This window comes from Pelodiscus sinensis, chromosome 28, assembly GCF_052426305.1.
Source record: "Pelodiscus sinensis isolate ZL-2025 chromosome 28, ASM5242630v1, whole genome shotgun sequence".
NCBI lineage: Eukaryota > Metazoa > Chordata > Testudines > Trionychidae > Pelodiscus > Pelodiscus sinensis.
In genome coordinates this window covers 8,969,161-8,991,974 of record NC_143079.1, presented here as the reverse complement: position 1 = coordinate 8,991,974, position 22,814 = coordinate 8,969,161, and the positions used below count along the sequence as shown (strand labels likewise).

The 22,814-nt window shown below is 45.5% G+C and overlaps 1 protein-coding gene across 4 annotated transcripts in view; it reads right to left on the bottom strand.

The window, feature by feature from the left end:
* The window catches only part of DPYSL2 (dihydropyrimidinase like 2), a 92,272-nt gene that overhangs the window by 44,311 nt on the left and 25,147 nt on the right, over window positions 1-22,814 (bottom strand). For all 4 annotated transcript variants that reach the window (XM_075911075.2, XM_075911071.2, XM_075911072.2 and 1 more), the window contains exon 3: window positions 22,325-22,509. In XM_075911075.2, the coding sequence (XP_075767190.1) occupies window positions 22,325-22,509 (185 nt within the window). The remainder of the gene's footprint in view (window positions 1-22,324; window positions 22,510-22,814) is intronic.

The following is a 22,814-nucleotide window of genomic DNA, read 5'->3' as shown; positions in this document are numbered from 1 at the left end:
CAAGAGCACGGTTTCATATAATGCTGCTAGCATATTTCTAGGCATCACCTATACCCAACTCCTAAACTTAGGTTCCTGGAACTATCTGGCAAAGGTACTTACACGACCCCTTTATCATAGTATTTGAGTCTCTCAGACTCTTTCATGTGCTTCTCCTCCCAGTGCCCCGGGGATGCTGTTGTTTCTGTCACACAGAAGGGAACTGAGACACAGAGAGGTTAGGGGGCAGATCTTTTAAAAAAAATTCTCAGGGGCATTTAAATACCTTTAAAACTCTAGCCCTAAGCGACCTACCATGATAGAACAGGGATATCTAGATCGCCCATGTCCTGTCCTGGTGTCCCTAAACACTAGGCTCACTTTCCTTCCAAGGCCTAGTCTTGGCTGATCAGAGATGCCTCATGCTGTGCAAGTAGAAGTGAGAAAACACTAAGCCAAGCCAGAAACATGCTTTAGGTTCCAAGCTATGTTCTGCGTCTGCAAAGCACTCTAAGGCCGCAGAGGAACACGCAGCGTCTCTTTGTTTTTGCTGCCGCCAGTTAGCACACAAGAAGCTGTACAGCCTCTCCAAGTCTTGGAGTGACAGATATTCAGATTCTTTCAACCACAGCCCAATAGCTAGCAGCCCCTGGTTTGTGATGGGTGGGGACTAATGGTTTTACCGTTTCCTGCTATTGTGGCACACTTTTTTTTTTTTAAACCATCCTGCTTTGTTTTTAAAGAGACCTTGCTTTGCCTAGCCATCCTTTTCCTGACATTTCTATTAATAGCATTCAGTTTGAATCTCCACCCACACGTACTTTTCACTGGATTATGCATCTGACCCCTAGAATATACATGAACCCCCTGCCCCCGAGCTGAGCTAATGAACACCACTGACAAAGAGGGAAGGAGGCATAATACTAGGGTCTTCAGTTAAGGATCATGCCACAATAGCTGCACATAATTAAAAACATGTCTCTGAGGTTCTAACTCCCATGTTAAAGATCTTCTTCCTAGCAAGGCAGATCAAAGCTCCAATAACTAATATATGCATATTGCTTGAGACACTTATAATGTGCAAATCCATAACAGGAATGAGCTAAACCAGGGGTGTCCAAACTTTTTTCAAAGAGGGCCAGATTTGAAGAAGTGAACATGTGTGAGGGCCGTCCCCGCACTCTCAGCCCCAAGGCGGAGGGCCCGCAGGGTCGGAGGCGGGTGGAGAGCGCAGGGCACGCCGGCCTCACAGCGGCCCGGGGGCAGGGCGAACCCGCAGCCGAGCGGGGGAGCGGGGCTGCGGACGTGCCCTACAGGGCAGGCTCTAGGACCGCAGAGGCCATGGGCGGCGGCAGCGCGGCCGGAAGCGGCGCGCTCGGCGCGCCAGTTCAAAAGAGCGCCGGGGAGCCAGGAGAGGGGCAGGAAGCGGGGGCCATATTAAATCGGAACACGGGCCGCAATTGGCCCGCGGGCTGGACTTTGGACATGCCTGAGCTAAACTATTAACAGACATCCAGCCCCAAACCAGATTTTCAACAGTGGCTTGGTCATTATAATGTCCATATTTAAGACTGAAGAACACTGCTTAATTTTCGCAGCAACCGTTCTTGCTGCATCTGATGAAATCTGGCTATTTTACAGGGTTGTGCATCGTGATCCAGGCCACTTTGTCGAAAAAGAGTGATTAAAATCTCTAGTCAGGTGAGTTTGGAGTCGCTGCACCTCTCTCAGTTACAGGCATGACTCTGATAAAAGAAAGCTGTGAAACGAGGCATAATTCCCAAAATATTAACAGAACCACCCATTGTGTAAGTTAGAGCAAAACTGGTCCTCACCATCCAGTTTCTAAAGCCACTAATGGGTGAAGGTGCCTTAGATTTTAAATGCTCACAGTATCGGACACTGGGCATTCAAAACCTGAAAGCCCCAAAAGTCACTTCGGAAATCTTTTTTCATACAGCGTGTAGCGGTGCTGTAGCACACTCCAGCAGGGAGAGGGTTGCAGAAACACCAAAGGAGTCTTGCACAACCCTGGACAATCAGAGCCAGGGGCTGTCAGCCAATCAGAGCCAGGCTGGGCCCTATAAAAGGCCGCCAGGGCTAGGGATGTTAAATTTCGATTAATTAACTAATCGAATAGTCGAGGGGATTTCCATCGACTATTCCATTAGTCGAGGACTAGTGTGGTGCTCCACCTTTGAAATGTACAAGAGCCCCAGCAGGCTCTATTTTCACAACATAGTGAAAATACTTTGAACTTTTGCACTTTTAAGGCCAAATTCTAACCTAAGGTTCTCTCCGGGGCACAGTCACCTTTCACGCAGACATTTCTAACTCTACTAACACACTGTCCCAACGCTTTTATGAGATTGAGTATCACTCTCCGCATTCTCCAGGTCTAGACACTGAGGCACAGAGAGGTTGTGGGACTTGTCTGAAGTCACACAAATTAGCACAACCACCAGGAAAACCCCTCGTTCTAGTCCCTGTGTGACGGCGCGTCTGCCTGCACTGGCCCTTTAAGGCTTAAAGTCCAGCCCGGAGAGCGTTGGAGCGGTGGAACCAGCTGTTGAGGCAAAGACAGTCAATTAGAGTCCAGCTGGGACTGTATAAATAAGGAATCCTGGAGGGGAGGGAAGACTCAGATTTACTCTTGCACCAGCTCTAGAGCAGGAGGGATCTGGCTGCCCGGGAAGCTAGAGGCTTCCTGACAAAGCAGGGCTAGGGAAAGGCAGGCAGGGCGGGGAGGCTCTGACCAGGCAAACTCCCAAGCGGCAAGGCCTGAAGGTACAAATGCTGCAGAGAGGCAGCCCAGGCAGGCAAAGGCAGCAGGTCCACGCTTCCTTGCCAATGAGGAGTGGCCATTTCAGACTGCACTTTGCCCTTGAAGAAAGGGGCTAGATGACGATTGGCAGTGGGGTCCTTGAGGCAGGGTGAAGGTAGGGGGTTCCCAGAGGGGAAGAACCCCAGAGTGTGGGGGACCCCTGTGCTCCCCAAGCGAATGCCCTAAGCCACTCACGGACTCGCCCAACCTCCCTAACTTCAGCGGCTCCCTTATCCTGCCTTGCTACAGTGGGAGGCAGCTCCATTCCTGGGGCAGCCTGTGTTGGCTGTCCAGCCGCTCCAAGAGTGAACAGGGTAGAAGGGGGAGACTCGAACCCACCACCTTGTGCTTCCCAGACAAGTGCCCTATCCCCTAAGGGCAGTACTCATAGGATGTTGTGTCTGGGAGGGATGTGGGTCCTAACACAAAGTGGCGGAGAATAAAAGCTAACAGCAGGGGTGACACTGGCCAGAAGGGGGCGCTCCAGGGCTGAAGAGCTAATTCCCCGAGTAACCAGCAGGAGGTACTGTGGCGGCAAGTCCCGTGTTACACCTGCTACACGATTCCCTCCCAGCGCCATTCGAAGATTGTGAAGAGGGAGAGATTCAGCGGCGTGTGGCATAAAGAAGCGACAGAATGGAATTTAGCGCACGGTGTTTTTCCCACGGAACGTTGCAGCTGGGCATGGGGGAGGGGAGAAGCAATAATACGTCTTCCAAATAAACCAACCAACCAATCACCGCAGCTGGAACAGCACATTTGCTGCCATTGTACACTGTGTTTCCCTCCACCTAGGTCTGCCTGGACTACTTAGCCCGTAAGCTAAGGACCAGGGCCAGGGACAATCTGCTCTCCCGTGTCCGTACAGTGCCTAGCACAATGGGCTCCATTCTAAGTGAATCCTTAGGCATTACATTAATAAGCATGATTAATAACACACTTCAGAGACTCACACACCACTTGCCTGATTCTCAGCTGCTATAAATCAGCTCCTCTCCAGTGAATTTGCCCGAGCTACATCGATTTACACCAGCTAGAACTCTGGCCCAGCCTTGCTTATCATGCTTCCCCAAAAAAATTCAGTGCTCTGTTACAGCTGCAGCCGCATAAACCTGCGATGCTGCTTTCAGTTTACCTATATCTAACTAGTCTCCGAGGGGTAGCTGTGTTAGTCTGTATCTGTAAAAACAACAAGGAGCCCTGTGGCACCTTAGAAACTAACCGATTAGGGCATAAGCTTGCATGGGTAAAACCCACTTCATCAGACGAATGATGAATATCTAACTAGCTCTCACTGTTCTACAGTGGGGAAACATCATCATCCCAAAGAACTCTCTTAACATACCAAACCTCAAACTGCTTCCCACTAATTATCAGAGCCCTGCCGAGGGTCATGTCACATTTAAAAAAAAAAAAAAGGATTTTTCTTTTTGCCCCCATTGCCAAAGATTTTTAAATGTTAATTCCTTTCACCTAGATTCTCCTGAGAGTTTATTAAAAGCCCTCCACACAACGGCATTCCCAGTGCTGATACAATTGTTTGCACGTCTCTGATAGCTAGTCCCAAGGAAGGCAGAATAAATGATGTCACATTGTTTTGTGTTTGCCTAGAGCCAAAATTAGACTTTTTAAAAAAAAAAAAAATCAGGAACTGGACCAGAGTCAGAAGAATAAAACATGTCTGGGGGTGGAGAATGTACCATAATGTCCTGTTATCCTCTAGCTGACAACATACTGGGCAGTGAATATTTCATTTGTCTTTTCAGCTGTCTCGTTAGCTCCAAAACTTAAGAATAATAATGTAATGTTTTTTGGATCCAAATGTAAAGAACAAGAGAAGGCCATATGTCCAAACAATTAATTATCCTTTTCAGCTGTTGGAATTATTAAACATTCAGATCACAGGCAAAATAAATCCCTGGTTTCTTTAGAGTAGAACTGTCCAGAGCCTGTGATTAGGTTTTGTATCTCAGGGGGTATCATGATAAAAAGAGTAGAGAAAGCCAATTCAAATGGGACCTGCAAGGGATTCAAAGAGGCATTTTATACTTTTGAAGCCCATGAAAAAGCATGTAACCCTTCAAAGGATAATTCAATATAAAATGGTCTGCAAACTAGGGAGGAAAGAGCAAGGGATTTACTGTCTATGGCCTTGGATTTAAAGCAAAGGTAAAACACACTAAATATCCAGAGGGCAGAAATTTGTTTAGAATTGGAGAGGCTCAGCTGATGTAAAAGTCAGTGTAGCTCCACTGAAATCCACAGACCTTTGTCAGTTTTCTTCCTAGCTGAGCATATGACCCTCATTTTACTTTCCATCAACAGAGTTTCTGCCGTCAATCTGGAAAATTACTAAGACCTGCCCTTGGATTCTGAACGCCAGTTTCATTCACCAGTGTTGGCCTCAGGCAGAATTTGTGCCAAAGAGGGGACAGACAAGCAAGGCAATTTTTACAGTAAAAGTTTAAAATGGTTCCAACAAGGTTTTAGATCTATGGGAATGAAAAGATAAAAATCACTGAAAAATAAAGTTTCAGGGAGATCTAAGGCATGTATGGAATTGCATTTTATTGGCAACTTAGGAGGTGATACAAATAAATGTCCTTATTGGAACATTCCTTTCATGCATAGTCTGCACAGAAATCTTCCCTCCTCAAGGACGGAAAATTCCTTTTATTTGTGTGCATGTGTGATTCTGATTAAGTGATATCATGCTTTAAGAAGGGGCTCTGGAAATATGTCAATATTAATCTCTGCATCTATTATTAACAGATTCAGGGACTTGTTTCTGCTCTCATTTAAACCAGTCTTCAGTGCAGTTAACACCCAATTTGCACCAGGAAAAGCCAGAATTGGACCCACATTTTCACCTGTGCACAGACACTGGAATGTTGGTAGGATTCCAGCTGTGGGTGCAACAACACAAGAATGGCCATATTAAAGGACCAGCTAGCCCAGTATCCTGTCTTCTGGACAGCAGAGGGAAGGCACAGAACAGGATTCATCTCCTATATAGCCCATTCCCAACCCTGATAAACAGAGGCTAGAGACACAATCCCTGCCAATAGCTGTTGATGGACCTGTCCTCCATGAATTTATGTAGTTCTTATTTGAACCATTTTATAGTCTTGGCCTTGATAACATCTTCTGGCAGGGAGCTCCATGGGTTGACTGTGTATCGTGTGAAGAAATACCTCCTGTGGTTTGATTTAAACCTGGCTGCCCATTCATTTCATTGAGTAACTCCTCGTTCTTGAGTTATGAGAAGGAGTAAATAACACTTTCTAACCTACTTTTATTGTATGCCACTTTGAATCTGGATGACAAAGTTTTGTTGAGAGGGAATCAGCTGATGTAAGAGTCGGTGTAACTCCTCTGAAATCCACAGGTAGCCTCTCCCAGCATCTCTGTAGCGTTGCAGCACTTCATGCTGAGGCCCCATCTACCACCATCCTGGACTTCTCTCACAAATTAAGGATGATCAGGCCAGGTCAGTAGCTGGATGGAGCTACTAGATACACGCTTCTGCAGAGAACGGGGCTAGTTAGTATCATGTGATTGATGGCACTATCTTTTCATAGGGGGCATAAACCAGAAATTCTACGTACTACGGATTCCGTGAAACTTTTCACAGCAGTACCAGGCATTAGTTCTGGATCCTGGCCAAACTTCCCCCTCCCCAGCTAAACAGCCCTGTAGTGATGTTGTGTACTGATAAAAAACGGCTGCTTCCCCTTGATGCTGGAGAAAGTGATCCCTTTACACTCCAGAATGTGCAGAACTTAGAGCCTCATTCTGGAGGAAAGATACTAGATTAAATTTGCCTCTCACTTACCCTGGTGTAAATCAGGAGTAATTTACCTGAAGTAAAGTTTCAGAGAGGTGGCCGTGTAAGTCTGTTTCACCAAAACCAATGAGGAGTCCTGCGGCACCTGAAAGACTAACACATTTATTAGGGCATAAGCTTTCATGGGCTGGAGCCCGCTACGTCAGACGCAAAAAGTGAAAGAATCAGATGACAGGGAAATATTTATACATAGAGAGGGAAGTGTTACAAAGGTGTCAATTCAGCTAGGGTGGACATGGCCCACTTCCAACAGTGATAAGAAGGTGAGAACACCTAAAGGGGAAACTTACTTATTGTAACGAGAGCGCCATTCCCAGACCCATTCTGATGGGTCCAATTTGCATATGAATCCCAGCCCAGCAATTTCATGCTCCAGTCTGTTTTAATGGCAACTTTCAAGACTGTAAATGTGCGTATCCAGGGAGGATAAAGTGCTCTCCTACTGGTTCTTGTATGTTACGGTTCCAGAGGTCTGATGTGTGTACATTTATTCTTTTGCCTAGAGACAATCCAGCTTGTTCAATGTACGCAGCAGAAGAGCATTGCGGGCACATGGCAGCATCTCTCACATTAATTCAACTAATCTCATTAACACTGTTGTAACACTCCCAACTCTGTATGTTGAAATATTTCCCTGTCATCTGATTCCTTCACTTCATGCATCTGACGAAGTGAACTACAGCCTGCGACTGCTCATGCCCTAAGAAACGTGTTAGTCTTCCAAGTGCCACAGGACTCCTCATTGTTTTTACCTGAAATAAATGGAGCCATGCTGGAAGGGGAGGGGAAAGAAGAAACAGACCCTCTGTTCTCCATACCGCTAAGGATTTAGGTTTTTAGAATAATATTCCTCACTGCGAAACGCTGTGGAAACTCTCCTCCTTCCTTTACACAAAGGAGTGTTGTGTGATGACAGAGGATCACTCAAGGAACTCTGGCTTGCCCTCACGTCGCCAATACAGCAGGCCAGAGAATGTCACTCGCTTGTAAAAAACCACGGAGAGCCCAGGATTCCAAAAATACACCCCGCACATAGACTGGCGCAAGCCATCTGGCTAACACCCCTGGGACCGTAGGCCATTAGGAAACAGAATTTACCTAGGATGTTGTCTCTTTTCAGTATTCTTTGTATTCAGACAGAATTGCCACTAGAATTCACAAGTTAAATGCCCACTTAAAAAGGGCCTTAAGATTACTTAAAATCATCTTACAGAGCAGTGTTCAACTGCAGGAGCCCGGAGGCATTTTCAATATCTGGGGTTTGATTCTCTGCTTGCTTCCACCAGCATTTGCACCCAATTCTTGTTACCCCACCCCCGTGTTGCAAGTTGCCTGGAGAGATGGATGATCTGCCTAGAGCACAATGAAGGATGGAGGTCTTTGCTTATGAGCTTTTAGAGCGAGGGACCTTACCTGACAGACATGCACACAGACAGGGCCCTGTAGGTATTTTCTCAATGCAGTCAGAGCCATCAGCATAGATCACTCACGTCAATGCTTCCTTGTGCTCCCTCTTCTGTCTGTACCTGAGGGCTGTCTCTGGTCTTAGATCATAAGCTCTTTTGGGCTGGGCCTTTATTTTTGTTCTCCATTTGTACAGCACTTAGCACAGGCCCTGATGCAGGACTTGGGTCTGTAGGTGCTACCACAATGCAAACCACCGATTTACACTAGCTGAGGATCGGGCCTGAAGTTGGCAGAATGGAAAGTGTGTCCTGGAATAATGCTGCTATAGCTTTCTCCCTATGCTCCAAGTTGGTCATAAGGAGATGAGAGACTGGACAGAGAGCAGCAAAAGCACTTGACAGCAGCTCTCTTTGAACAAGACAGCGTGATCCACCCCCCATGCAGGGAGAAATCAGCTCTAGTGATGCAGACCGTTCTATGGAATGCTAGGGATTTATTGCTATTGCAGAAACACGCAACATGGGTTACTCCTCTTGACCAGTTGCCAAATCCCTTTTTGGATGAGATGGGGACGGGAAAACAAAAATCTAGGCTGGCACGCTCAGCCAGTTGGTCAGTACGGTTGCCATTTCAGTTGTTCCTAGCTAAAAGCAGAACATCCAACTGCAGTCCCAAACTCAATCGAGGTCCAATTCATCTGCTTTTAAAAATATGGTTACAAACCTAAAAACTGGCCACTTTCAGAAGATTGGGGGAGGAAGAAAGAAGATTCCAGGCTAAGTGAGGGCAGTGTGAAGGAGGAGAGGAAATTTGGGGAAGGTAATGGCTGACATAGGCAAATCACGCTAAACTTAGTGGTTTCACAGGATTTTGACCCAAAACCACACACTTATTTTCACAGGAGTTGAGCTGAGAGTTCTATAGCACTCCAGTGGCGAGGGTGTAAGGGGAGACTCAGGAAACCTGGCTCAATTCCCTGCCTTGCTTGCAGGCTACCTTCCTAACATCAGACAAATCACTTGGCTAAGGAAACTGAGGCCAAGAGAGTCTATCAAAGAGGGGAGACCAACACTGCTCTGCCTCACAAGGTGCAGTGAGGGCAAATACATTTTGAGGAGCTAGGATACAACCCTAGTAGGAGGCCAGATAAGTACAGGCTGAACCTCTCTAGTCCGGGATAGGGACGTAGTCGACCACCCGATAAGCATATGCTTATTGGGTAGTTGAGTAGTGACTCAACTAGTTGCTTCTTCCATACTTTGCTGCCTCTATCAGAGATGAGCAGCAAGGGGGGAAAGCAGGAGCCGGTGCTGGAGGTAGACGGCTTAAAAGCTGGTCCCCCCCAACACCATCTCTTGGGGGGGGGGGAAGAGAGGAGGCAGAGGCTCAAGTGGTGGGGGGGAACCAAGCGTGAGCCCCAAATCAGCTGTTCCAGCTTGCGCCCTGTCCCCCCTGCTGCGCCTCTGCCTTTTAAATGTATTAAGAACTTGCAGGCTCTTAATACATTTAAAAAGCAGAGGTGCAGCGACGCTGCAGCTCTGCAGTTTCCCCACGTATCGACTAATCGAGAAGTCGACGGAAATTCCATTGACTATTCGATTAGCTGATTAAAGGCAATTTAACATATCTAGTCCAGGAGCTGACAGGTGCCAAATTAGAGAATTTGCCAGACCACCGGAGGTCAATATTTCCTAACAGCATTACCAACACGTCCACTGCTTGCCTGGCTCTTAGAAGACATTTAGGGGTAAATCAGAGCTAAATAACAGCACAGAACATTGACACAGGACTGGTGGCCATAAACAAACTTTATGGGATGGCAGGAAACTTGGCCACACCCACGATAAGTGGACATCCAGCTCACTAAAATCATGCTGGACCACGGATGTTGCCAGATCAGAGAGTGCCGGACGAGAGGGGTTCCACCTGTATTTACATAGTTGTGTGGGGTTCAGCTCCAACCCGAAATTCAAGGCAAAGCACGAGTACAACCCTATGCAAAGTGAAAGCACAAGAAAATGTTGCACTAACCCCTGAAAGTCACCTGTCTGCAAGTCCTATTTATACAGAGCTGCCATCAATGCAGGTAACCAGACAGGCTGTCAGAGCCCTCACACGACAACAGCAGATGTGCTGTTCCTGTCCCTTTTAGATCAGCCGCCTCCGCACCCCTCCGCTCAGTGGCTGGAGGACGGAGACACAGCGCAGACAGCACGTGGCCCAGGGCAAGACAAATACACGCAATGTATGTTGAGAAAGAACAACACCACAGCTGTTCCCTTCTGCGCTAGCTGGCAAGAGGACTAGTTCTTTCATTTTCAAGGGGCCCTCTTAACCCACCGTTAGGACGACACATACAATTCCACAGGCTGGAAAAGAGGCAGCCTGAGAACTATACCCAGATCACCTCCGCAAGAGCCCTGCCATCTTTGCACTAGCGGCGTGGCTTAAAACTGCACTGCAGCCAGAGACTCCTAACAGACTCAGTGGGGTTTGAGAGGAAGAGCTCACAACCGGGACTGCCCAGGTCTGGATCCAGACAGGCTTTGCAGTGACTGGCTAATGGCTGCTGTGATGGAAAGGAACAGGTACGTCAGCAGAGCCCGGAAGTTAAAAGTCAAAGCAACAGGGCAAGTTGAGTGGGAATCAAGGCGGAGCCTCAATGGAAAAAACCATCTTACTGGCTGGAACATGGCTACTTAATCTGGGATCGTCTTCCATACAGATTCCCCCCAGAACAGATGTTTTCAAGCAATTGGCACAGAAAAATTTAAAAAGTTGCCTGTCAGCACTGGAACCTCAAACACAACACCCCCATACAAGTGCACAGCAGCGTGTGTTAGCTACTAGTTCCCCTGCATGCTCAGCCAGTTCCTTTCCTGTTGCTGAAAATCTGCCATGCAGCAGCAAGGCAGATAAAACAACAAACACTGGTGAGACACCAATTGGAGGTCTAGTCTCAGCTCTGCCACTGACCTGCCGTGTGCCCTTGTCCACATCACCTCATCCTCACTGTGCCTATTTCCCTACCCACCCGTTGTCGCTCTTCTCTATTTACATGCTTAGAACTTCAGAGCAGGACTCTTACCACGTGCCTGAGCAACACCTAGATTGATAAGGTCCAATCTTCATCAGCCTCTCTAGACTCTACCATTACATTATTAATATCACCCTTGCTTAGGCAAAGACTCCCAATGTGTTGCTTGAATAAGGTTACAGGATCAGGCCCAAAGAGTGAAAATGACCAATCTAGTTTAACAACCCAAGTGAAGCACAAAGATAATTAATAAGGATAAAAAACAACTGGAAACTTTTCAATAATTAACGAACACCCAAGATTTACATATCAATGGTAATAATAATGTCCTTAACAGTCTAGGTGTTATTAGAAGCACAGGCAAAAGATAGCCTGTTGATGCACTACCTTGCATATTGTGGAATCATGCAAACTTGAGCAAACACACTACCGTCATTTACTATATATATATATGTACAGTGCCTAGCACAATGGGGACTCAACCTCTGAGTTCTGCTACAACAACAATCATACTTCATGTGAAATAGGGGCTGCTGAGTGACCAGATTTTGCAGCCTGATGGAAGTACACATGGTGTGAAGAAGGGAAGCATGACACCCGTTACTTTGAAACAGCGCTCCTTTGAAACGCCGATGCCACTGCACCCCGGTGTTGTAAGAGCAGATGCTTTTGCCCCTGCTTCAAATTATTTATTTATCTTCACTGACCATCCTACTCCCAACAGGGAACAGCTCAGAAGGGATTTCAGACGGTGCACTGCTCACTGCGTGTGATCACTTTAATATGAAGATGAAATCTGAGAGCTCCTCCTACAACCCTTGCTCACCCCCACAGCCCTCTTCTGAGCAATCCTGCCCAACTCCTTTTGCCTAGCAGCTGGCCCACCCTGCTCCACTCCTGTGCTTGTCCCTCTTCCTCATTTCTGCTAGGAAGTTCACCCCGTTAGGATATTCGAACCCGATTCTGACCTCATCTCACTACAACTGAATTACTCATGACTGACACCCGTAAAAGCTAAGGGAGTATTCAGCATTCCCTTGCAACGGGTTAAACTATTTAGGCTGGGAGTTTCAAAGCAGCCTAAAGGATTTGGGTACCCAGTGTATTGCAAATCAACAGGAATGGAGTACCTGGATCTTGAAAGTCACCTCTTCAAAGTACTGCAGGCCTTTACATGGAAAGCAAGCTATGAACCAGCTGAAGTGTCCATTTTATAAATCTCCTAAAATACAAGAGCCCAGATCCCTAGAGTATTTTCTCCATATTATTAGAATAACTGGTAGTCAAGTTCAAAAGGCAGCTGGCTTCCAAGTCGCCAAGCCAGAAAGAGCTATAATTTCTACCCACTGTAATTCCTCCCTGTGATTATAACGGTGGTTGACCGAGTCAATTCATGGAATGTCAGCAAACGATTTCTCTCAAGGACAGCAAAGATACAGAAAGTAGAGTTCTCTTTAAAAAAATCCTCCTATTAAATGTGTGTGTGGGAAGGGGGGGGCTGGACTGGGTAGTTTCAGTTCCCATTAGGAAAGGAAACAGGCCATTTTTATCTGATAGGCAATAAATATATGTAATTAATCATAACACAGCAAAAAAAAATAAGACTTGGTAAATAGGGTGAAATCATGCTCCTATTTGAAATTATCAATGGCAAGTCTTCCATTGACTTGAAATGAGTCAGGATTAGTAAGATTTGGCAACAGGAATCCTTTGTGTCAATAGCAAAATCTTCTCAGGATCTCAGCAAGCAGTTCTTTATTCCGTAAATAGTTGTACAACTGTAGTGTCATAAGATTCCACTCCATCCCAAAGGGGTACAATCTGGCCCAAAGTACTTTGCAAGCAATGGGCTCAATTCTGACATTAGTTACCTGGGTTAAAGTTAGAGGAACATCAATCAAGTCACCGAAGTTACTCCTAATACCCACCCTGGGAATGGAGATCAGACCTGACCTGATAATTAAACACAATTCACGTCAATGCTATAAAGATAGGAAAAATAGTATTACATCCATTTCACAGATGGGTGAACCAAGACCCACGGAATCTTCAGCTGGTGTAAATTTCCCACAGTATCACTGACGTCAGAGCCACAACAAGTTCCAGCAGTTAAGGATTCCATACGTTGTAAGTGAGTTGCCCAAGATCCATAATGAATCAATAGCAAAGATGGGAATACAACCCTGGAGTCCTGACTCTTTCTTGTAAAATACTAGACTATGCTGGAACCTTTCATTCACACACAAAGATAGATGAACAACATCTGAATGCTATTTGGGAGCATTTGAAAAGAAGGAATAGTCCAAACATTGAAAGGGTTGAAAGGGTCAACACACCCTATGTGTGATATTGCCTTTGGGACCTACCCGGGAAAAAATGTTCCACCAAACATGGCTGCAGCCAGCAGAAAAAGCAACATTTTACACCACCAGTCTGCCCAGGAGTGCATGCAAATCATAACATATGCTCCTCCGCTTATTCATTGAGTATTCTCACTGTCAATCTTTGCTGCTGAAGATGTCAGAGGCAAGAGGATCATAGCTGGACTGTCACCGCCCACATATCTTTTTCTAGCTTTTGGTCCTGCAGATATCTTTGACTTTCACACTGAGCAAACCTGGTCAGGGCTTGGGAAGAAAGAAGAATTATGGAACCCTATGGTAGCCTCTGTTCAGTCTGCCTTCAGCACACAGTATGGCAGAAAGGAATAGCAATTCTTTCTTTCTACTGACTAGGGGAGGAGCTGAGATGCAGAGAACTGGGAGCCAGATCCCAAGGTGGTGTAAGTCAACGGAGCTACACCAATGTATTCCGATGTAGGATCTGGTTCTTCCTGCTGAGACACTATAATAAAGAGTGCCTTTAGAAAGGAGAACTGAAATCTAGGAGAATACAGGACAGCCTGGAAACAATCCATTACATTTGTGGACTTGTCTATGCCTCCCTGGCATACACTTTGTGTGAAAGCAAAAATGGACAACATCAAAACAAATTTGAAAAGAAACTTCAGTTCAGTGAAACCAAACCGAACACAGAGTATAATCCCAGCCACACTGACATCAAAGGCAGCATTATCAGTGACATCACTGGAGCCAGGATTTCACCCACAGCTTTTACAAAACCCGAAACGAAAAGAAATTCTTCCAAGGTTTTTTTTTTTTTTTTTAAAACAATTCCATTGAAGCACACAACACACTACTGGGAGTACCCTAAGTGCATGAGAACAAGAAAGTAAACTTGACACGTGAAACTGATCGGTCTGTTTTCTCGGTCAATGCTGCGGGATATGTATAAAAGGAAACGAACAGTGAAAGCTGCAAACAGTGAATGAGATTTCCAAAACTATTTCATTTTTAATCATCTTGGATGTTGTTTGCAGCATAAGTAAGGCTATTTAGGAGATTTTTAAATCGACTCTGGAAGGGAAAGCAGTTAGACACCCAACTTACTGCAATTTAGTGGGTGGCTAATTTTCTTAAATGTCTTAAAAACAGTCCCAGGCACAATGCTTAAAACAAACAGATAACATTCTTGCGTGCTATTTACAGACTGCAATTTGTTTGCCATGTTATAAATCTGGTTTAGTAAACACAATTAGGTTTATTTAAAAGAAAATCTTTAAGTGAACAATAGCTCCCACCTGCTTTGGAAAAAGAAATCAAAGGCCACCCACAGGGAGGACACTCATGAGGGCAGCAATTCCATGCTTCCTTGCGGAGAAAACTTTAGGCGAATGTATAATTTCGCTGAGAGGAGAACAGCTGAAGCAAACCAGCCTCTACAAAGCTTTGAAGTGTGGCAGGATTATTCATCCTTTTTTCCACTGCTCAGCTCCAGTTGCTTAAGTCTGCCAACCAGAAATGTCTCTCTAGCCTTACACAGCGTGAAAAACGTTAGTGCATGGCAGTGACAGAAATGATGCAACATCGGCCAGTCTTTCAAATGCAGCCATTGATTTTGAGCGCACAGCTCAAAGACCTCTTGGGAGGAAGGACTGCATGGTAGAATGGACCCTGGCTTGGCTTTAGTACGCTGCTCAGCCACAGAGTTTTTAACCATGGGCAAGTCACTTAGCCTACACTATGCACCAGCTTCCCAACTATGAAATGGAGAGAACACGTCCCTATCTCACAGGATATTATCAGCATAACACAGTGAGCATCAGAGGCTGTAAGCCACTTGAATACTACACTGATGAGGGATACATAAGTACATGGATATAACATAATGAGGGGCTTAGGTTTCAAAAATGTCAAAGTCATATTGCTCCCCTTCACTACTACACAACTGTAGGTTTTGGGCTTTTCTAAAATATCAGACACTAGGTGTCCCAAAATCAGTAGCCACTTGTGAAAAAAAATGTAAAGAACTCTTCAAACTAAAAGTGCTATTTAATACTTGTGTTTAACAGCAATGATCCACTGAACAGCCTAAATGCAAATGTCAAAGAACGTTTTATTTTCCACCTACCTTATTTTAGCAAGGAAGCATGGTATCAGACAAGCAAGAATGTGCACAAGGTAAATCAAGTGCTCTCATAATCCAGGTGAGCATCAACAAATATGAAACTTAAAAAGTCAGGGTGGTCAAATATTGGAATAAATTGCCAAGGGAGGTGGTGGAATCTCCCTCTCTGGAGATATTTAAGAACAGGTTAGATAGACATCTGTCAGGGATGGTGTAGACAGAGCTTGGTCCTGCCTTGAGGACGGGGGGCTGGATTTGATGACCTCTCGAGGTCCCTTCCAGTCCTATGATTCTATGAAATACCATTCCATACAGCGTATAATTAGCCTGTGGAACTCATTGCCACAAGATATCACTGAGGCTAAGAGCTTGAAAAGGGTTCAGAAAAGACATTAGACATGTATAAGTACATCCACACCTACTCTTGATAGGATACAAATACATGCAAGATATAAGCCTTTATACTTCACAGCTTAAGTTACAACTGTGCCTACGAAGAAATTTTCCCAAGGACATAACTACCAGTCACAGCGTTTCTTGCACCTTCTTTGAAACATCTTGTTCTAACTACAGTTAGAGACCAAATACTAGATGCGATAGAGCAGAGGTCACACCTGATTTGGCAATTCCTGTGTTCTCCGTATGGCATTTCAAAGACATTCGCTCTTAGGTATCTCACCACTTTGGGGATCAGGAATTCTACTTTTTGCTTCTCATGTTTTTACCCATAGTGCAGGATTCTGTTTTCTGTCTCCCAGCCAGTCTGCACAAAGGCAGCGCCATGAATCAACACAAGCATTATGATCACCCCTCTCCCTCCTGGTGAATTTATATTGGTTCTTTCTTAGCTGTTTTCCTTAAGCAGAAAGGGACGCTGTACGTACTGAAAGCCCAGGTTTCACTTCAGTGTGGGGATCAGATACGAGAAAGAGGAAGATTTTCCAAGGCATAAATGGCAGTTAGTTGACAACTCTTATTTGTGCCTTTGACAATCCCCCTTGATAGAAGTGATTATATCCTGCAATTACTGCCAGTCATTCTTTCCACATCCTGGCTCCTCTGCCAGGTCAGTCCCTTCACTCCTGTCCTTTCAGGGCCCCCACATCAACCTGGCTGTGCAGAGCACTGCCCTGCCCACATCTCTACTCCCCTTTCCTCCTGCGCTTGCCAAGAGTCCGTCCTACTTTTACCCTCAACACCCGTCTCCTCCTCTTGTTTCTGGGCCTGTTTCCACACCCTCCATTAAGCCCAGAACACCCTTCACCTTGCCTCCATTCAGAAATGCCACACGAGTGACATTCTCAACCAATATTACAACACGTTCCTTGCACACTGAAACAGCAGGGAAGACTTGCTTCTGAAGACAGAGGCATGAGAGCAGCTTTATTTTGGTTTAATGAGGGCAGGCCTATCCTACAAGGATAGGTCAATCTAAGCTATGCAAGCTGAGTTTCGTTAGTAGTGTAACTCAAATTGACGTAGCTTAGATCTACTTACCGCGGTGTCTGCTCCAGGCTGGGCTAACAGAAAAACCTCCACTGAATCTCAACTCTTCTCGTTCTGGTGGAGTACCAGAGTCGATGGGATAGCAACAGATGGTCAATTCATCATGCCTATGCTAGACACAATAAATCAACTACCACTGGATGGATCACCGCACCGCAGATGCGGCCCGTACTGAAGACATGCCATTGAGATTTAATAGAGCACCTATCCCTGGATTTATATTCAGGGAATAGCAAACAACCACCTATCCTGTATGCTATTCCTGGATATCTATATATATCTATACATACACACACACACCAATGGATCCTTATAGTGATGGATCCTGTATGGGCCAGTCCAGGAATGGATCAAGCAGGTAACTGCAATAGAGCCAGTCTCACCTTTTATTAAAAGGCCCATGAGAAGTATTTAGAAACAATTGGGATTCCCCTACCCCCAATCACTTTCCCTCTGCCCATCTCCCATCACCCTCCATGCTAGTAAGCGGGTGAGGAACACAGGAATCCTGGTTCCCAGAGTCTTCAGCTAGCACAGTGGAGTCAAACGAGTGTGTTGTCCAAGTAGCAATCAGGGATGTTTCTTTGATCTTTACAATTACTTTTATATACAAAAAAAAAATCAGTGGAAAGTGTATGAAACAAAAGAAGAGAGGAAGGGTCAGAAACAGGGATATAAGCGACTATCCAATAAGCATAAGTTTATCGGATAGTTGACTAGTGATGCGACTAGTCCCTTCTCTGCCCTTGCTGCTTCTATCAGAGAGAGGCAGCTGGTGCTGGGGGGGAGCCAGTATAAAAGCTCGTCCCCCCCAGCACTGTCTCCACAGGAGGCAAGGGAGGTAGAGGTGCACAGCAGGAACCCGCAAGAGTGGGGCTCTTGTACATTTCAAAAGCAGAAGCCCCACAGGGAGCGTGGGGCGAGTGAGGGATTCCCCCACTAGCCTCTAGCTCCCTTCAGGACTTCCTTTTGAAACGTTCAAGAGCTCCACTGGGTCTCGTGCATTTCAAAGGCTCAGGCGCCACAGGGAGTGTGGGGCCAGTCCCCTGCTGGCCCCACACTCCCTGTGGGGCTTCCGCTTTTGAACTGTAGCAAGAGCCCGGCAAGGCCCTTGCTACAGTTCAAAGGCGGAGGCGCCCTTATAGACTAAATTGAATAGTTCATGGAAATCCCATTGACTATTCGATTCATTAATTAATTAACCTAAATTTAACGTCCCTAGTCAGAAAAGGAGTTAATGAGGAGAAACACAAAGGCTGGAGATGGGGCAGTTCAACCAAGTCACACCAAGTGTACCCAGCCTTCCACACTAAATTACCTCACCCCCGTCCTTTAAGCTGCGTAACATGACAATGACAATGAACATGCACATACAGGGAATGCCAAAGATCAGGCTCAGGCCTGAACCCCACTTTGTGCCAGGCAGGTCTGGGGATCTATTTATATACAACTGTAAAGTTTGTAGAAAATGCTGGCTTCTTGCCCCATTCAAGGCTTGAATGGGGAAAGTTATGAATGGAGCCTTCAGCTACATTCCTTCAAACCCACATGACAACAAGAGCATTGTGGAAAAGAGGAGAATGTGTGTGAAAAAGCTTTGCCCAATGACAATAACATGACTTTGTCATGCTGACATTCTCCTTTAATTTTTTCCTCCAAACAAGAGGCATCCCTCATATATGTTACTAGAAAATTTACATGGCATTGCTTGGTCCTTTACTCAAATAATGTTGGGGGTTTTTTTCCATGTAAATCATTGCTCTGGGGTGGGACTGGGGAGGAAAGGCTCAGTATGCAGGCTTCCCTTGGAAGAGAGGACAACCCCAGTCTTCTCTCACTGCAGCAGCTTGAGGCCAGGCGAGAAGCACCTTTCTGTGGCTGCTGCAGTGGGCATAGCCACAGGAGGGATGCATATCCCCCGACTGCAAGAGAGAGACAGATACACAGACAGACAAATTCTCTCAAATATATAGTAGATAGCTGTCCCTTTTTCCACCCATGCGCCCTGCTGGCCCAATGGGGTTACAGCTGGTCCAGTCCCTGGCTCCTTGCTGCCCCCTTGTGGTCACTCTACAGCATAACTCCCTCCTGCCAGACCCCTCCCCCTTTCGATTTTATGAAACACACACATTCCAGGCACATCCCATTGTCCTGGCACAACCAAACCCTGACCTTGCTTTAAGCTGTGATAAGAGGATGCTGTCTACTGAATTTGGTAGCCCTAACTCTTACTGTTTAGGAGTTCTTGAACAGACAGACAGACTCACGCACAGATAGACAAACTCTCTCACATATATAGCAGACTACTGGAGTTAGTGCTGAGCTCTGGGAATCAGGACATCTGGCTTGTACTCACAGCTCCAGCCCCAATGGTATGACTTATGAACAAGTCACTTGAGGGCTGTGGGGTGGGGAAGAGGAGACATAAATACCTTTAAGGGTTAGGACCTAAAGTGACTTGCCCAAAGTCACATAGAAGTCTGTAGCCTCCCAAGCCTTAGGCTAATGCCCTCATTATTGGACTATCCTTAATCAGTGGAGAGGATAAACAATAACATGAAAAATAGCAGGTTAAAACAATCACCCTTTATAAAGGAAATGTTCTTCCTCGTGTTACCAAGAACCTATCATGTAAAGAAAACTGAAGAAAGTTCTAAAAATGTAATGGTCCTTGTGTAGCTCAGTTTGGGCAATAAAAGTAAGACTAATAATGTTAGTACATAGCCCTTATGTCGCATGATTCACTTAGGGAACTCAAATTGCTTTAGGAAAAGGGTGGTATTTTCCCAACGGGGGAAATGGAGGCACAGATGGGTGAAGTGTCTGGCCAGGTTCAGGGATAGTGTTGAGAAAAGAAACCAAGTTTTATTATTCACACACCATTGCCATACCCAATGGACCACCAATGCAGGTCAGTATAAACCCTCTAGAGTGGACAGTGTTTCCAGTGAATGATTAGACAGCTGGTAAATTATGTCCACTGCTTTTCACGTTGACCAGTAAAATCTCGTTACTTTATCCTCCCTATGAGCTGAATCCATCTGTTGTTTCTTTTCTTATACTTGGACGGTAAGTTTCCCAGGACAGAGGCTCTCTTTCGGGTCTGTGTTTGTACAGCACCTACCACCGTTGGTCCCTGATCTCAGACGGGGCACCAGCGATTACCACAATGCAATTTAATGATAATAATGGTCAGTTTCACAAGTTAAGTCAGTGTTGCTGTTTGACAGGGAAGGGGAAAGTTTAAATCCAGACAAGAAAGCTACTTTCACTGAGGATGGATGAAGATGAAGGATGGCGGTGAAGGGGGAAAGGACGACTTTGTGGCTAAAAGGCACAGGGCTGTCAGGACAGCTGAGCTGTAGTAGGAGTTCTGCTGCTAACGTATTGCATTGCCCTTGGGCAGTAGTAGGGGTGCGTTGAACCAATTCCTCCCACTGGCTGACTTCTCATGATGCATTTTTTAAAGAGCACTCATGATAAGGAGACATGGGGCGGGTGGATAGGCTCTTCATGCAAAGAAAGGCTTAGGCCACTATTGTGGGTCTCAAGAGATCCTGATTCACTTCCTGGCTCTGCCACAGACCTCCTAGGTGTTGAACACAACACAGTCTCTGAGCACTTCAAACTACCCTCAGAACAATAAGCCAACCATGATCTGTGAGCATTTCACAATCTTTTACTGTAAGGAGGGCCCATATAGGTACCAAAGAGAATCATATTTCAGCTAGCAGAGCATGCGTTCACTGTCACGGAAACATGCTGATCTCATTCATAAGTTTTGCTGCAGAAATCTCTTTCCCTCGATAAAAAACTTGTTTTGAGAGATCAGAATTCTAGCAGTATAAAACATATACTCCAGCATATGCCACAGCCGTAGCCAGCAGAGGCAGTATAGAAAAGCTTACGAAGCAAACACTACTTGCAGAGGACAGACTGTATAATGTCCCAGGACAACTCGCCAACTATCGGTTGAACTGAAACATACTTCACTTTTTTCTCAGTTAGAACATAAATATGAATGACTCATGTTTGGAATTAGAGAGGCAAATCCTCAGCTGATGCAAATAGCCACAGATATCAAGAACTACAGCCATTTAGACCAGCTGAGAAGACGGCCGAGAAATTTTAGTCAGTTTCACTTCTTGATTCTTACACTATTTTGATGGTGCCATTCCAAGAACTGGAAAGAGGCTGTTTAACAAACTTGGAGGATGGGGTATATTTCAACTGTATTGTTTTAAAACATCTAACAAAAGCAAGAGCCAAAAATTCTGAAATGCAGATGCTTAAAGCAAGGCACCTCAACAAGTAGTCTGATTTTGAGAGGTGCACAGTATGTGCAATTTGCACGGACTCATTATGCCTCATCAGTTATGATCAGCCTCTACCTTCCAGGAGGACTCAAATTTTTCCCCAAGAGGCCCCATGTGAAGTGTCCCTGTAGTATTCTTATACAGCACAGCACCTAAAACCCTAAAATAACAAAACAAACTTTACAAACAATATGTCAATTAAGCCCTATAATACCCTGGTGAAGATGATGTTATTAGAGCCATTGCTGATGCCAGGTCTATGCTACAGGGAAAAAAAAATCAACATAAGATACACAACTCCAGCTATGAGAACAGCATAGCTGGAGTCAACGTACCTTTGGTAGAATTTCTGCAGTGTCCCCATCGTGGGAGGTCGACACAAGAGTTTCTCCTGTTGAATTCCCTTACTCCTTGTGACCCAGTGGCGTACCAGGAAAGGGGTCCTTACTAGACCCGCTAAATCAAACCCTGAGTGATAGATCTCTGGAACATCCATATTGGGGTAAGTGAAGACAAGCCCTTGAGCACAGATTGAGTAAGGTCTGACCCTAGAGTCTCTGACATCTACGACCAAAATCCCCATGGATTTTAATAAGAGTAGGCCCTAAGAAAACTTTTCAAGGTTCCACAGTCAGCATTGGTGTGGAAATCAATGACCAACTGACTTGAAGGCTGCATGATCTAGATAGGAACAGAACCCTGGAATCCTGTATTCCTCTTCCCTCTTCTACCCCTTGGAAAACTTCCTCTCAGGGCTAGGAATGGAACCCAGAACCCCAACTCACAATCCCCTACTCTAACCTACAGATGACACGTACGTTGGGAGGCGAATACACTGATATTTCCCATAATTTATATGCCCTGCTTATAGATATGGTTTGATTGAAAGAGCAAAGGGACCCTTGCCTCCTACTTCACCATGGAACAAATATAGATCTTACTGATCATTGTGGTGCCTCCAGCCAGGGCAGCCTTGGTTCCTTGGAAAAAGTCATCAGCAGAGGTCATTCCCTGGTCCGGCATCTGGAAACGGGTGTGGACATCAATTCCCCCCGGGATCACCATCCGGCCATGGGCTTCGATAGTTTTCACTCCCCCTGGCACAATCAGATTCTCTCCAATTTGCCTGGGTAAACAGATTTCAATCAGTGAGTGAGTTACAAATGTTATACAATAATGAGAACATGGCTCGAGTGAGCTAGATGGTCTAGATATAATACCCTTTATCGGATGTCACCGAACCATAGAGCCTGAGCGGACAAAAAATCTGTCTCCATGCCTGCAGCTGAAACAGCACGAATGTATAGGGTTCTAGATACAAAATTTGTATCCACATCCACATTCATATCCACAAAAATAAGCTACAGATATCCACATCCACATATACGGATACCACGGATGTAAAGCGGATATCCATGGATTTGGAGGGCT